This window comes from Nerophis ophidion, linkage group LG22, assembly GCF_033978795.1.
Source record: "Nerophis ophidion isolate RoL-2023_Sa linkage group LG22, RoL_Noph_v1.0, whole genome shotgun sequence".
Classification (NCBI taxonomy): Eukaryota; Metazoa; Chordata; class Actinopteri; order Syngnathiformes; family Syngnathidae; genus Nerophis; species Nerophis ophidion.
Window position 1 is genome coordinate 6829999 of NC_084632.1, and position 12466 is coordinate 6842464.

A 12466-nucleotide genomic window follows, 5' to 3' on the forward strand; every position below is an offset into this window, starting at 1 on the left:
ACAAGGTGAGGAAACGGTGACAAGGTGGGGACAAGGTGGAGACAAGGTGAGGAAACGGTGACAAGGTCACGACAAGGTGGGGAGACGGTGACAAGGTGGAGACAAGGTGGGGAGAAGGTGACAAGGTGGGGACAAGGTGGAGACAAGGTGAGGAGACAGTGACAAGGTGGGGACAAGGTGAGGAGACGGTGATAAGGTGGGGACAAGGTGACAAGGTGGGGACAAGGTGAGAAAACGGTGACAAGGTGACGACAAGGTGGGGAGAAGGTGACAAGGTGGGGACAAGGTGGAGACAAGGTGAGGAAACGGTGACAAGGTGGAGACAAGGTGGGGAGAAGGTGACAAGGTGGAGACAAGGTGAGGAAACGGTGACAAGGTCACGACAAGGTGGGGAGACGGTGACAAGGTGGAGACAAGGTGGGGAGAAGGTGACAAGGTGGGGACAAGGTGGAGACAAGGTGAGGAGACAGTGACAAGGTGGGGACAAGGTGAGGAGACGGTGATAAGGTGGGGAGAAGGTGACAAGGTGGGGACAAGGTGGAGACAAGGTGAGGAGACAGTGACAAGGTGGGGACAAGGTGATAAGGTGGGGACAAGGTGACAAGGTGGGGACAAGGTGAGAAAACGGTGACAAGGTGACGACAAGGTGGGGAGAAGGTGACAAGGTGGGGACAAGGTGGAGACAAGGTGAGGAAACGGTGACAAGGTGGAGACAAGGTGGGGAGAAGGTGACAAGGTGGAGACAAGGTGAGGAAACGGTGACAAGGTCACGACAAGGTGGGGAGACGGTGACAAGGTGGAGACAAGGTGAGGAAACGGTGACAAGGTGGAGACAAGGTGGGGAGAAGGTGACAAGGTGGAGACAAGGTGAGGAAACCGTGACAAGGTCACGACAAGGTGGGGAGACGGTGACAAGGTGGAGACAAGGTGGGGACGAGGTGAAAAGGTGGGGGGTCTGGATGACATCACTCATCAGAAAATGTATTTTCGAATAACTTCCAACTCATAACGGCACAAAAGAACATTTTGATGGCACCAATCAGCACAAATGTATGCAATTATGAGGGTGTGTATGTGTGTGTGTCCTACGTGGTGGTCTTGGCGACGTCCTTCATGCTGAGCAGCGGGTCGGCACCATCGGGGCATCGCAGCACGCAGGGGGCAAAGACGATAGCCAAGGAGTTGGGGGACATCCGGTTGTGAGCCTCCTCTTTACACACCCTGCGCACACACACACACACACACACACACACACACACACACACACACACACACACACGGTTACACCACACCTCCCCACTGGCCACAGGTGGGTGTGTGAGTGGAAGCAGCACCTGACGAGGTGGAAGATGAGTCTCTCCAGCGTGTTGAAGTTGGCTGTGGGGAGCTCCTCCAGCACCTTGTAGATGGCATACAGCTGCTCCTGCTTGTCTGGCAGCTCTGAACACAAACCATCATTCATTCATTCATTCATACATACATACATACATACAGTATATACCCCTGACTTACACTATGAAATGTGCCAAATCACAGTATTAACTTATATGACCCAGTGCAAACAACCATCCCTAGTCATGGTGCAAAAAAAATATGTATATAAAAGATTATATAACACAAAATGCCAACAGACATGGTCAGCCATTAAAGTTACAAGTAAAAGTACCAATGATTGTCTCACACACACACACTGGGCGTGGTCAAATTATTCTCTGCATTTGACCTATCACCCTGGGAGGTGAGGGGAGCAGTGAGCAGCGGCGGTCGCCGTGCCCGGGAATTTTTTTTTTTTTGGGGTAATTTAACCCCCCAATTCCAACCCTTGATGCTGAGTGCCAAGGAGAAAGGTAATGGTTCCACTTAATGTAACACAATTTGTGGATATATTTTTTTTAAAGTCTGAATTACACACAATAAAATCCATTACAATGCGTGATGAGAAAAATGCAAAACACTATCTAAACACTTACCCATGTTTGCATTTTACCTGCTTGATATTTCTGATTGATTACAAAACTTTAAAGGAGGTTGTGAGGGAAGTAAAGAAGGTAGGAGTCCAACTTTCACATACTTTTAATATCTTAAGGCCCAAGCTGTTTGTTTACATGCTGTTTTTATTTCTCTTTGCTATTTGGGCTTATTGGACCCTAATTGGAATAAAAGCTAAGAATCATTTTTTGATATGATGTACTTAGTCCATAAGTACACAAATGTGTACTTCATGTTTCGTGACATGCTAATACTTATTGATACACTTCCCCCCCCCCAAATTCCATTGTATGTTACACTCTTCTGACACCACCAGATGGCAGTGTAAGTGTCCACATAAGTTGCCATAATGCCCCAATTCAGTAGTGTACACAATTTTGGAAATAAGAGCTAAAAAGGTGCTGTCCACGCATGTGGACATTAAGCCTTTAGAAGTGTATAATATCTAATTACATATTCATTATATTAATAAAATATGTACACCTACATATATGTGGCCCTCGACCAATTTTTTTTTAGCCCAATGTGGCCCCAGGGCAAAAAAAGTTTGGACACCCCTGACGTATGTATGGATGGACACCTCTTTCCCCGTCGCAGTGATGAATGCTGCCCCCTGGTGGCCACGCTCCTCCTTACCTACTGCGTGCAGGAATTCGTTGTAATGTATGAAGGTCATGAGAGGGTCTGGCAGCTCCCTCAGCCATTGTTTCACCAGCCCTGTCACCGTGTGGATGGGGTAATCTTCAAGGCACACCAGGTGGGGGTCTAAACAAAACACATGTCAACACAATCATTCAGGAATGTCACGACTTCCCCGCGCTTGTCGACTATATTAGAACAATAAAGCAACTCCTATAATCGCTTCCTTTCTACACCGCTAAGCATTATGGGTAATGTAGTATGTAAACATTTAGCAGCACACGGGCCTCCTCATTTTTGACGTATTAGTTCTAATCGTATTTTTTTTGTTCCTCATTTGTAATGACAACCCAGCAAAGATGCGGCGTTTACACGTTAGAGATGTTGAAGTGTGATGATAATTTCTCAAGAAAAATGGTTGCGATTGTCGACAGTTCACAAAAATTCTTGAACTGCAATTTACCGTTATTAATGAGTACATGATTTACTGTTTTTGAGGAGTAAACAATTTTATGTTATTAATGAGCACACAATTTTCCGTTATTAATGAGTACACAATTTACCATTATTAATGAGCACACAATTTAACGTTAATGAGTACACAATTAACCGTTATTATTGAGCACACAATTTACCATTATTGAGTACACAATTTACCATTATTAATGAGCACACAATTTAACGTTAATGAGTACACAATTTACCGTTATTATTGAGCACACAATTTACTGTTATTAATGAGTACACAATTTATGTTAACAATAAGTACACAATTTACCGTTATTAATGAATACACAATTTGACGTTATTAATTAGTACACAATTTAATGTTAATAAAGAGTACACAATTTTACGCTAATAATGAGTAGACAATTTAGCGTTATTAAAGAGTATAAGATTTTGCGGTATTAAAGAGTATACAATTTAGAGTTATTAATGAGTATACACTTTAGAGTTATTAAAGAGGAGACAATTTAGAGTTATTAAAGAGGAGACATTTTAGAGTTATTAAAGAGTATATAATTTCATGTAAATTCGAGTACACAATTTTGAGTTATTAAAGAGGAGACAATTTAGCGTTATTAAAGAGGAGACAATTTAGAGTTATTAAAGAGGAGACAATTTAGAGTTATTAAAGAGGAGACATTTTAGAGTTATTAAAGAGTATATAATTTTACGTAAATGCGAGTACACAATTTTGAGTTATTAAAGAGGAGACAATTTAGCGTTATTAAAGAGGAGACAATTTAGAGTTATTAAAGAGGAGACAATTTAAAGTTATTAAAGAGGAGACAATTTAGAGTTATTAAAGAGTATATAATTTTACGTAAATTGGAGTACACAATTTTGAGTTATAAAAGAGGAGACAATTTAGAGTTATTAAAGAGTATATAATTTTACGTAAATTGGAGTACACAATTTTGAGTTATTAAAGAGGAGACAATTTAGCGTTATTAAAGAGGAGACAATTTACAGTTACTAAAGAGTAGACAATTTAGAGTTATTAAAGAGTAGACAATTTAGCATTATTAAAGAGGAGACAATTTAGCGTTATTTAAGAGGAGACAACTTAGCGTTATTAAAGAGTAAACAATTTAGAGTAATTAAAGAGGAGACAATTTAGAGTTATTAAAGAGTAGACAACTTAGAGTTATTAAAGAGGAGACAATTTAGCGTTATTAAAGAGGAGACAATTTAGATTTATTAAAGAGGAGACAATTTACAGTTATTAAAGAGTAGACAATTTAGCGTTTTAAAGAGGAGACAATTTAGATTTATTAAAGAGGAGACAATTTAGATTTATTAAAGAGGAGACAATTTAGATTTATTAAAGAGTAGACAATTTAGATTTATTAAAGAGTAGACAATTTAGCGTTATTAAAGAGGAGACAATTTAGATTTATTAAAGAGTAGACAATTTAGAGTTATTAAAGAGGAGACAATTTACAGTTATTAAAGAGTAGACAATTTAGCGTTATTAAAGATGAGACAATTTAGATTTATTAAAGAGGAGACAATTTAGATTTATTACAGAGGAGACAATTTAGCGTTATAAAAGAGGAGACAATTGAGAGTTATTAAAGAGGAGACAATTGAGAGTTATTAAAGAGGAGACAATTTAGAGTTATTAAAGAGGAGACAATTTAGAGTTATTAAAGAGGAGACAATTTAGAGTTTTTAAAGAGGAGATAATTTAGCGTTATTAAAGAGTATATAATTTATAGTTATTAAAGACTGTATAATTTATAGTTATTAAAGAGGAGACAATTTAGATTTATTAAAGAGTATGCAATATATAGTAATTAAAGAGTGTATAATTTAGAGTTATTAAAAGAGTAGACCGTTCACCGTTCTCCAGGCGTTGGTGCAGCTCCTTCATGCGATTGGCGGAGCCCGACTTGCGGTAGATGCCCTCGGTGTAGAGTCCCTGCATCTCCACGTGCTCCAGCATCATCTCCAGGACCATGGGCACCGGGTTCTTCTCGCTGACCAGGTGACTCACCCGCACACCAAAGTGCTGACCGCCGGACTCCTCCTCGCTCTGCCCGGGTGACCACATCCTCTCAAAAACAAGCTTCTTTTTTTTTTTTTTTAAATTTCAACCAAAAAACAACAAATAAACGGACCTTTTTCACGCAGAAGGTGGAGCAGTCGGTGACTATTTTGCCCAGACACTTTTTGTGGCACACCATTTTACAATCTGCAAGAGGGTGGCTGTTAGCAGGAGGAGGTCTAGAGGTCTCGAGGTCTAGAGGTCTACAGGTCCAGAAGGGTGAAGGTGAGACTTACAGCTGCACATGTAGGCCTTCTCCATCCCCCAGATGTAGGAGGTGCACTGGTCACATGACTGCATGATGTTCACCTGGTAGTTGACAAAAACGTGGTCCAGGGGACTCTCCATCTAACGGGGAAGACACAAAACCGGGGATGGGTAGCGAATACGGAACTTTTTTTGGGCATTGACCATATCCCGCCGTTCCTAACAGGCACAGATTCACGTCAAATCCAACTTTGCAACGTTAGGTACGTCTGTCATTTGGTAGAGTGGCCGTGCCAGCAACTTGAGGGTTGCAGGTTCGATTCCCGCTTCCGCCATCCAAGTCACTGCCGTTGTGTCCTTGGGCAAGACACTTTACCCACCTGCTCCCGGTGCCACCCACACTGCTTTAAATGTAACTTAGATATTGGGTTTCACTATGTAAAGCACTTTGAGTCACTAGAGAAAAGCGCTATATAAATATAAATCACTTCACTTCAACGCCAACAAAAAAAATCATAAAAAAAACATGCTCTAATGCAGGGGTCACCAACCTTTTTGAAAGCAAGAGCTATTTCTTGGGTACTGATTAATGTGAAGGGCTACCAGTTTGATACACACTTAAATAAATTGACAGAAATAGTAAATTTTATCAATTCAACTTTAATAAATAAATCTATATATATATAAAAATAGGTATTTCTGTCTGTCATTTTTTTTTTCCTTTGACGGAAGGTTTTTTGTAGAGAATAAATGATGAAAAAAACACTTAATAGAAGGGTTTAAAAGAGGAGAAAACAGGAAAAAAAAAGAAAATTAAATTTTTGAAACATAGTTTATCTTTTTAAAATTCAAAATTCAACCGAAAAAAAGAAGAGGAAAAACTAGCTAAGTCGAATCTTTTTGAAAAAATTAAAAAATAATTTATGGAACATGATTAGGAATTTTTCCCGATTAAGATTAATTTTAGAATTTTGATGACATGTTTTAAATAGGTTAAAATCCAATCTGCACTTTGTTAGAATATATAACAAATTGGACCAAGCTATATTTCTAACAAAGACAAATCATTATTTCTTCTAGATTTTCCAGCACAAAAATTTTCAAAGAAATTCCAAAGACTTTGAAATAAGATTTAAATTTGATTGTACAGATTTTATAGATTTGCCAGAATATTTTTTTTAATTTTAACCATAATAAGTTTGAAGAAATATTTCACAAATATTCTTCGTCGGAAAAACAGAAGCTAAAATGAAGAATTAAATTAAAATGTATTTATTATTCTTTACAATAAAAAAAAAAAATTACTTGAACATTGATTTAAATTGTCCGGAAAGAAGAGGAAAGAATTTAAAAGGTAAAAAGGTATATGTGTTAAAAATTCCTAAAATCATTTTTAAGGTTGTATTTTTCCTCTAAAATTGTCTTTCTGAAAGTTATAAGAAGCAAAGTAAAAAAATAAATGCATTTTTTTAAACAAGTGAAGACCAAGTCTTTAAAATATTTTCTTGGATTTTCAAATTCTATTTGAGTTTTGTCTCTCTTAGAATGAAAAATGTCGAGCTAAGCGAGACCAGCTTGCTAGTAAATAAATACAATTTAAAAAATAGAGGCAGCTCACTGGTAAGTGCTGCTATTTGAGCTATTTTTAGAACAGGCCAGCGGGCGACGTGGTGCCCGCGGGCACCGCGTTGGTGACCCCTGCTGTAAAGCAAGTGAAGCTCCCATTTTCCCAAAAATGTGCTAAATAGATGCCAAAATACATTGACTTTGCTATTGACATGCTACTGATTAGCATTAGCAATTATACATGGCGATTTCAACACATCCAAATGTGTTAAAGAAAACTACAACTAAGGTGAAGCGTAATAAATACAATACTTACAGTATTAACACTTTTTAGGGCACGACAAAAACAAAAAAAACATACCATAAACACCATCTAACGTCTCTTAAAGTCATACTTGCCAATGTGACCATAAACAGGATATAAAAACTACAGAAGTTATCAAAATCAGCTCAATTTTGTATGTTACAATAAAAATGTGATTATTGTTTTTTAGTCAAAAACAATTCATATTTATTTAACACACACAAAAATAAAAAAAATCGGTACCGGTATCGATTCCCAGTAAATGATTAGAAAGATGACAAACTTACACTTTTGTCTTTTTTCCGTCGCTTCTTCCGGGCTTTGGCGGGCTGGAAAACAAGCAGAGAGCGCCATCAGGTGTCATTAGCGTGCAGGAACAATAACAAGTAGAGAGCGCCATCAGGTGTCACTAGCGCTGCAGGTCTGCTTATATCTCACGTGATATCACACACAAGTAAAGAAATTGCAGTACCGCCTGTATCGCACATGATATCACACACAAGTAAACAAACTGCGGTACCACCTGAATCTCAAATGATATCACACACAAGTGAACAAACTGCAGTACCGCCTGTATCGCACATGATACCACACACAAGTAAACATGCTGCAGGACTGCTTGTATCGCACATGATGTCACACAAGTAAACACGCTGCAGGACCACCTGTATCACACATAATATCACACACAAGTAAACAAACTGCAGTAACGCCTGTATCGCACATGATATCACACACAAGTAAACACGCTGCAGGACTGCTTGTATCACACATGATATCACACACAAGTAAACACGCTGCAGGACTGCTTGTATCGCACGATGTCACACACAGGTAAACAAACCGCGGTAGCACCTGTATTACACATGATATCACAAGTAAACTGCAGCACCGCCTGTATCTCACATGATATCACACACAAGTAAACACGTTGCAAGACTGCTTGTATCGCACATGATGTCACACACAAGTAAACAAACTGCAGTACCGCCTGTATCTCACATGATATCACATACAAGTAAACATGCTGCAGGACTGCTTGTATCGCACATGTCACACACAAGTAAACAAACTGCGGTACCGCTTGTATCGCACAGGATATCACACACAAGTAAACACGCTGCAGGACTGCTTGTATCGCACATAATGTCACACACAAGTAAACAAACTGTGCTACCTCCTGTATCGCACAAGATATCACACACAAGTTGACACACTGCAGGAGAGCTTGTATCGCACATGATGTCACACACAAGTATACAAACTGGAGTACCGCCTGTATTTCTAATGATATCACACTCAAGTAAACAAACTGCGGTACCGCCTGTATCGCACATGGTATCACACACAAGTAAACACGCTGCAGGACTGCTTGTATCACAAATGATATCACACACAAGTAAACACGCTGCAGGACTGCTTGTATCGTGCATGATGTCGCACACAAGTAAACAAACTGCGGCTCCACCTGTATCGCACATGATATCACACACAAGTAAACAAACTGCGGTACCACCTGTATCGCACATATCACATACAAGTAAAAAAAACTGCAGTACTGCCTGCATCTTACATGATATCACACACAAGTAAACACGCTGCAGGACTGCTTGTATCGCAAACGATATCACACAGAAGTAAACAAACTGAGGTACCGCCTGTATCGGACGATATCACACAAGTAAACACGCTGCACGACTGCTTGTATCGCATATGATATCACACATGATAACACAGTGCAGGACTGCTTGTATTGCACCTGATATCACACGATTAAACACAGTGTAGGACTGCTTGTATCGCACATGATATCAGTGACTTTCCATGCTAGCCGTTATAGTCTGATACTAGTTTTGCTAGGTGCTATGGGACTGATATCTGGTGTCATCTCACCTTGGCAGGTTCTGCCTCCTGCTTCTTCATCTCCCCTCGAATGAAACCGTCCAAGACGGACTGGAAGAGGTTGACCACAAGTTGGACTTCTCCTTTTTGTTTGTCTCCGGCCAGGTGGATGACCTTGTTCTGGTATCCGGTCATCAGACCCTTGTAGCCGATGGTGGGCTTCTAGTATCGGCAGGAAAGGAGTTAGAGGACGACTGCACTGTGGGGGAATGTTGTTTAGCCTTCACAATCACGAGAGACAAGAAGACTAAAGTCGTTTTGTTTTGCGTTCCAACATGAAAACATGGGAGCAAACAATTCAACATCTAAATCACTTTAAAAATGTATTCCAAAACTGAGGGGGGGCATTTTTTCCGGTTTATTTGGGTAAGCACTCCATTTATATTGGCGTCAAGTTCCACATTTATAGCGACAAAGTCACTTTCACCTCACTCTCTCTGCTCCAACGTCTCACTCTTCTCTCGTGCTCGTCTCTTATGGCAGCAGTTCATCCTCCGTATATTCAGCTTCAAAAATATTTCAAGCGTTTTCTATAGTTTTTAAAATAAAAATTAAAAAAAAGACCTGTTCTTGTCTCTCATACTGATTGTGAATGATAGGCAACATTTCCAAAAAAGTGCAGTTGCCCTTTAAGGAGGATGAAGGTGGAAAGGAGACTTACGGGGAAAGAATACATGGCTTTGATGGTCTCTCTGAACTGCATGGTGGCCGTAACAAAGATGGCTTCTGTGGCAGATAAGGATTTCCCCCTGGAGCGGAAATCATTGACCTACAAAAGGAGAAACGAACACCAGGAAAGTTGTTGAAATGTGAACATTTTCTTCTGCACTGGACAGAATAATGCCCACAAGTGATATGGTAAGGCTATACTTTTTCTATATGTGCTAGCAGGATGCTAATTTACATTGCATTTTCCATAGACATGCTACTATTAGCATTAGTGACGTAAAGTAAGTCTTTGCTTTTTCTATATGTGCTAGCAGGATGCTAATTTACATTGCATTTTCCATAGACATGCTATTATTAGCATTAGTGACGTAAAGTAAGGCTTCGCTCTTTCAAAATGTGCTAGCATGATGCTAATTTACATTGTATTTCCCATAGACATGCTACTATTAGCATTAGTGACGTAAAGTAAGTCTTTGCTTTTTCTATATGTGCTAGCAGGATGCTAATTTACATTGCATTTCCCATAGACATGCTACTATTAGCATTAGTGACGTAAAGCAGTGGTCCCCAACCACCAGGCTCGATTGGTACCGGGCCGCAGAAGAATTTTTTATAAAATATATATATTTTTTAATACATTTTTTTTGTTGTTGTTTAATTATTTGTATTTTTTTTTTTATTAAATCAACATAAAAAACACAACATACACTTACAATTAGTGCACCAACCCAAAAAAACTCCCTTTTTCATGACAATGAAAAAAATTTTTTTTTTTTAATCTGTGGAATTTGTCAAAGCGTTTTCCAAATAGTCTGAGCAGTTTGAAGTTGAAACGGTTTGAATCGGGTGAAAAATGTGGAAGGTAGAGCGCGGCAAAATCTGGAGAAGGAGGAGAATAAATAGATGAATTTTGGTGTAGAAAATCAGATTTAGATGTTGTACGAGTCGGAAATAGACTATATTTATGTTATTCAGATGTGAATAATGCTGTATAATAGACTATGTTACTCACATGTGAATAATGCTGTATAATAATGAATTTATATTATTCACATGTGAATAATGCTGTATAATATACTGTGTTATTTACATGTGAATAATGCTGTATAATACTGAATTTATATTATTCACATGTGAATAATGCTGTATAATAGACTATGTTACTCACATGTGAATAATGCTGTACAATAGACTGTACTTATGTTATTCCCATGTGAATAATGCTGTATAATATACTGTGTTATTTACATGTGAATAATGCTGTATAATAGACTATGTTACTCACATGTGAATAATGCTGTATAATAGACTGTAGTTATGTTATTCACATGTGAATAATGCTGTATAATACTGAATTTATATTATTCACATGTGAATAATGCTGTATAATAGACTGTATTTATGTAATTCACATGTGAATAATGCTGTATAATAGACTGTAGTTATGTTATTCACATGTGAATATGCTGTATAATAGACTGTATTTATATTATTCACATGTGAATAATGCTGTATAATACTGAATTTATATTATTCCCATGTGAATAATGCTGTATAATAGACTGTATTTATGTTATTCCCATGTGAATAATGCTGTATAATAGACTGTATTTATTATATTCACATCAATAAAGTACTTTCTATTCTATATGTGTGAATGTTTTGGAGCATTCACACAATGATTAACATTTATCAACACACACAAAAGTCCCAACAATTGGTGATGTTTAGTACTGGTATCGGGAATCGTTTAGTGTGTGGGTTGAGTAGCCATCTTTTAACTATGCATGACTACACGAGGTAAGGACGCTGATCAGTAGTACCTGGTTCCCCAGAAACTCATCAAGGTGCCGCAGCTCGTTGGCGTTGGTGATCTCCCGGTCCAGCGAGGCGTTCCACTGCTCCGACACCCTCGTGGCACGGCTGATCTTGATCGTGGGGTTGCGGCTCAAACTCTTACTGGAGCGCTCTCCTTGGGACTGGGATGAACCTCTGGACGGGTGTCCGGACGCCGGAGCTAAAATGAGTTTTTTTTTCAGATTTGTTGTTAGGAAGAGCGGTTTTCTTTGCTCGTCTCCACCGGGAACATGAAGGGTTTCCACCAGGCTAGACTGGCCAGTGTTTAGTCAGAAAGCAAGCAGGGGGGTTTAGTTACCAGCCGCCAATAATACGTTGGTGTTATACATATGTATATAGATACATACATATATATGTGCATACATAAATACATACATATATATGTACATACATACATACATATGTACATATATATGTACATAAATATATACATATATGTATATGCATACATATATATGTACATACATACATACTGTACATACATATGTACATATATATGTACATAAATATATACATATATGTATATGCATACATATATATGTACATACATACATATATATGTACATACATACATACATACATATGTACATATATATGTACATAAATATATACATATATGTATATGCATACATATATATGTACATACATAGACATATGTATATACAAAGATATGTACATACATATATATATATATATATATATATACATATACACATATATATATATGTGTGTATATATATATATAGAAATATATATCCTGTATATATACACATATGTAC

General features: G+C 38.1%; 1 protein-coding gene across 12 annotated transcripts in view; it reads right to left on the bottom strand.

Annotated features, from left to right (window-relative positions):
• The window catches only part of si:zfos-588f8.1, a 254175-nt gene that overhangs the window by 21623 nt on the left and 220086 nt on the right, over nt 1-12466 (bottom strand). For all 12 annotated transcript variants that reach the window (XM_061883142.1, XM_061883143.1, XM_061883139.1 and 9 more), the window contains 10 exons: nt 11654-11847; nt 9823-9930; nt 9153-9323; nt 7547-7588; nt 5419-5530; nt 5256-5329; nt 4978-5170; nt 2626-2754; nt 1335-1440; nt 1090-1221 (listed from right to left, as the gene is read on the bottom strand). In XM_061883142.1, the coding sequence (XP_061739126.1) occupies nt 1090-1221; nt 1335-1440; nt 2626-2754; nt 4978-5170; nt 5256-5329; nt 5419-5530; nt 7547-7588; nt 9153-9323; nt 9823-9930; nt 11654-11847 (1261 nt within the window). The remainder of the gene's footprint in view (nt 1-1089; nt 1222-1334; nt 1441-2625; nt 2755-4977; nt 5171-5255; nt 5330-5418; nt 5531-7546; nt 7589-9152; nt 9324-9822; nt 9931-11653; nt 11848-12466) is intronic.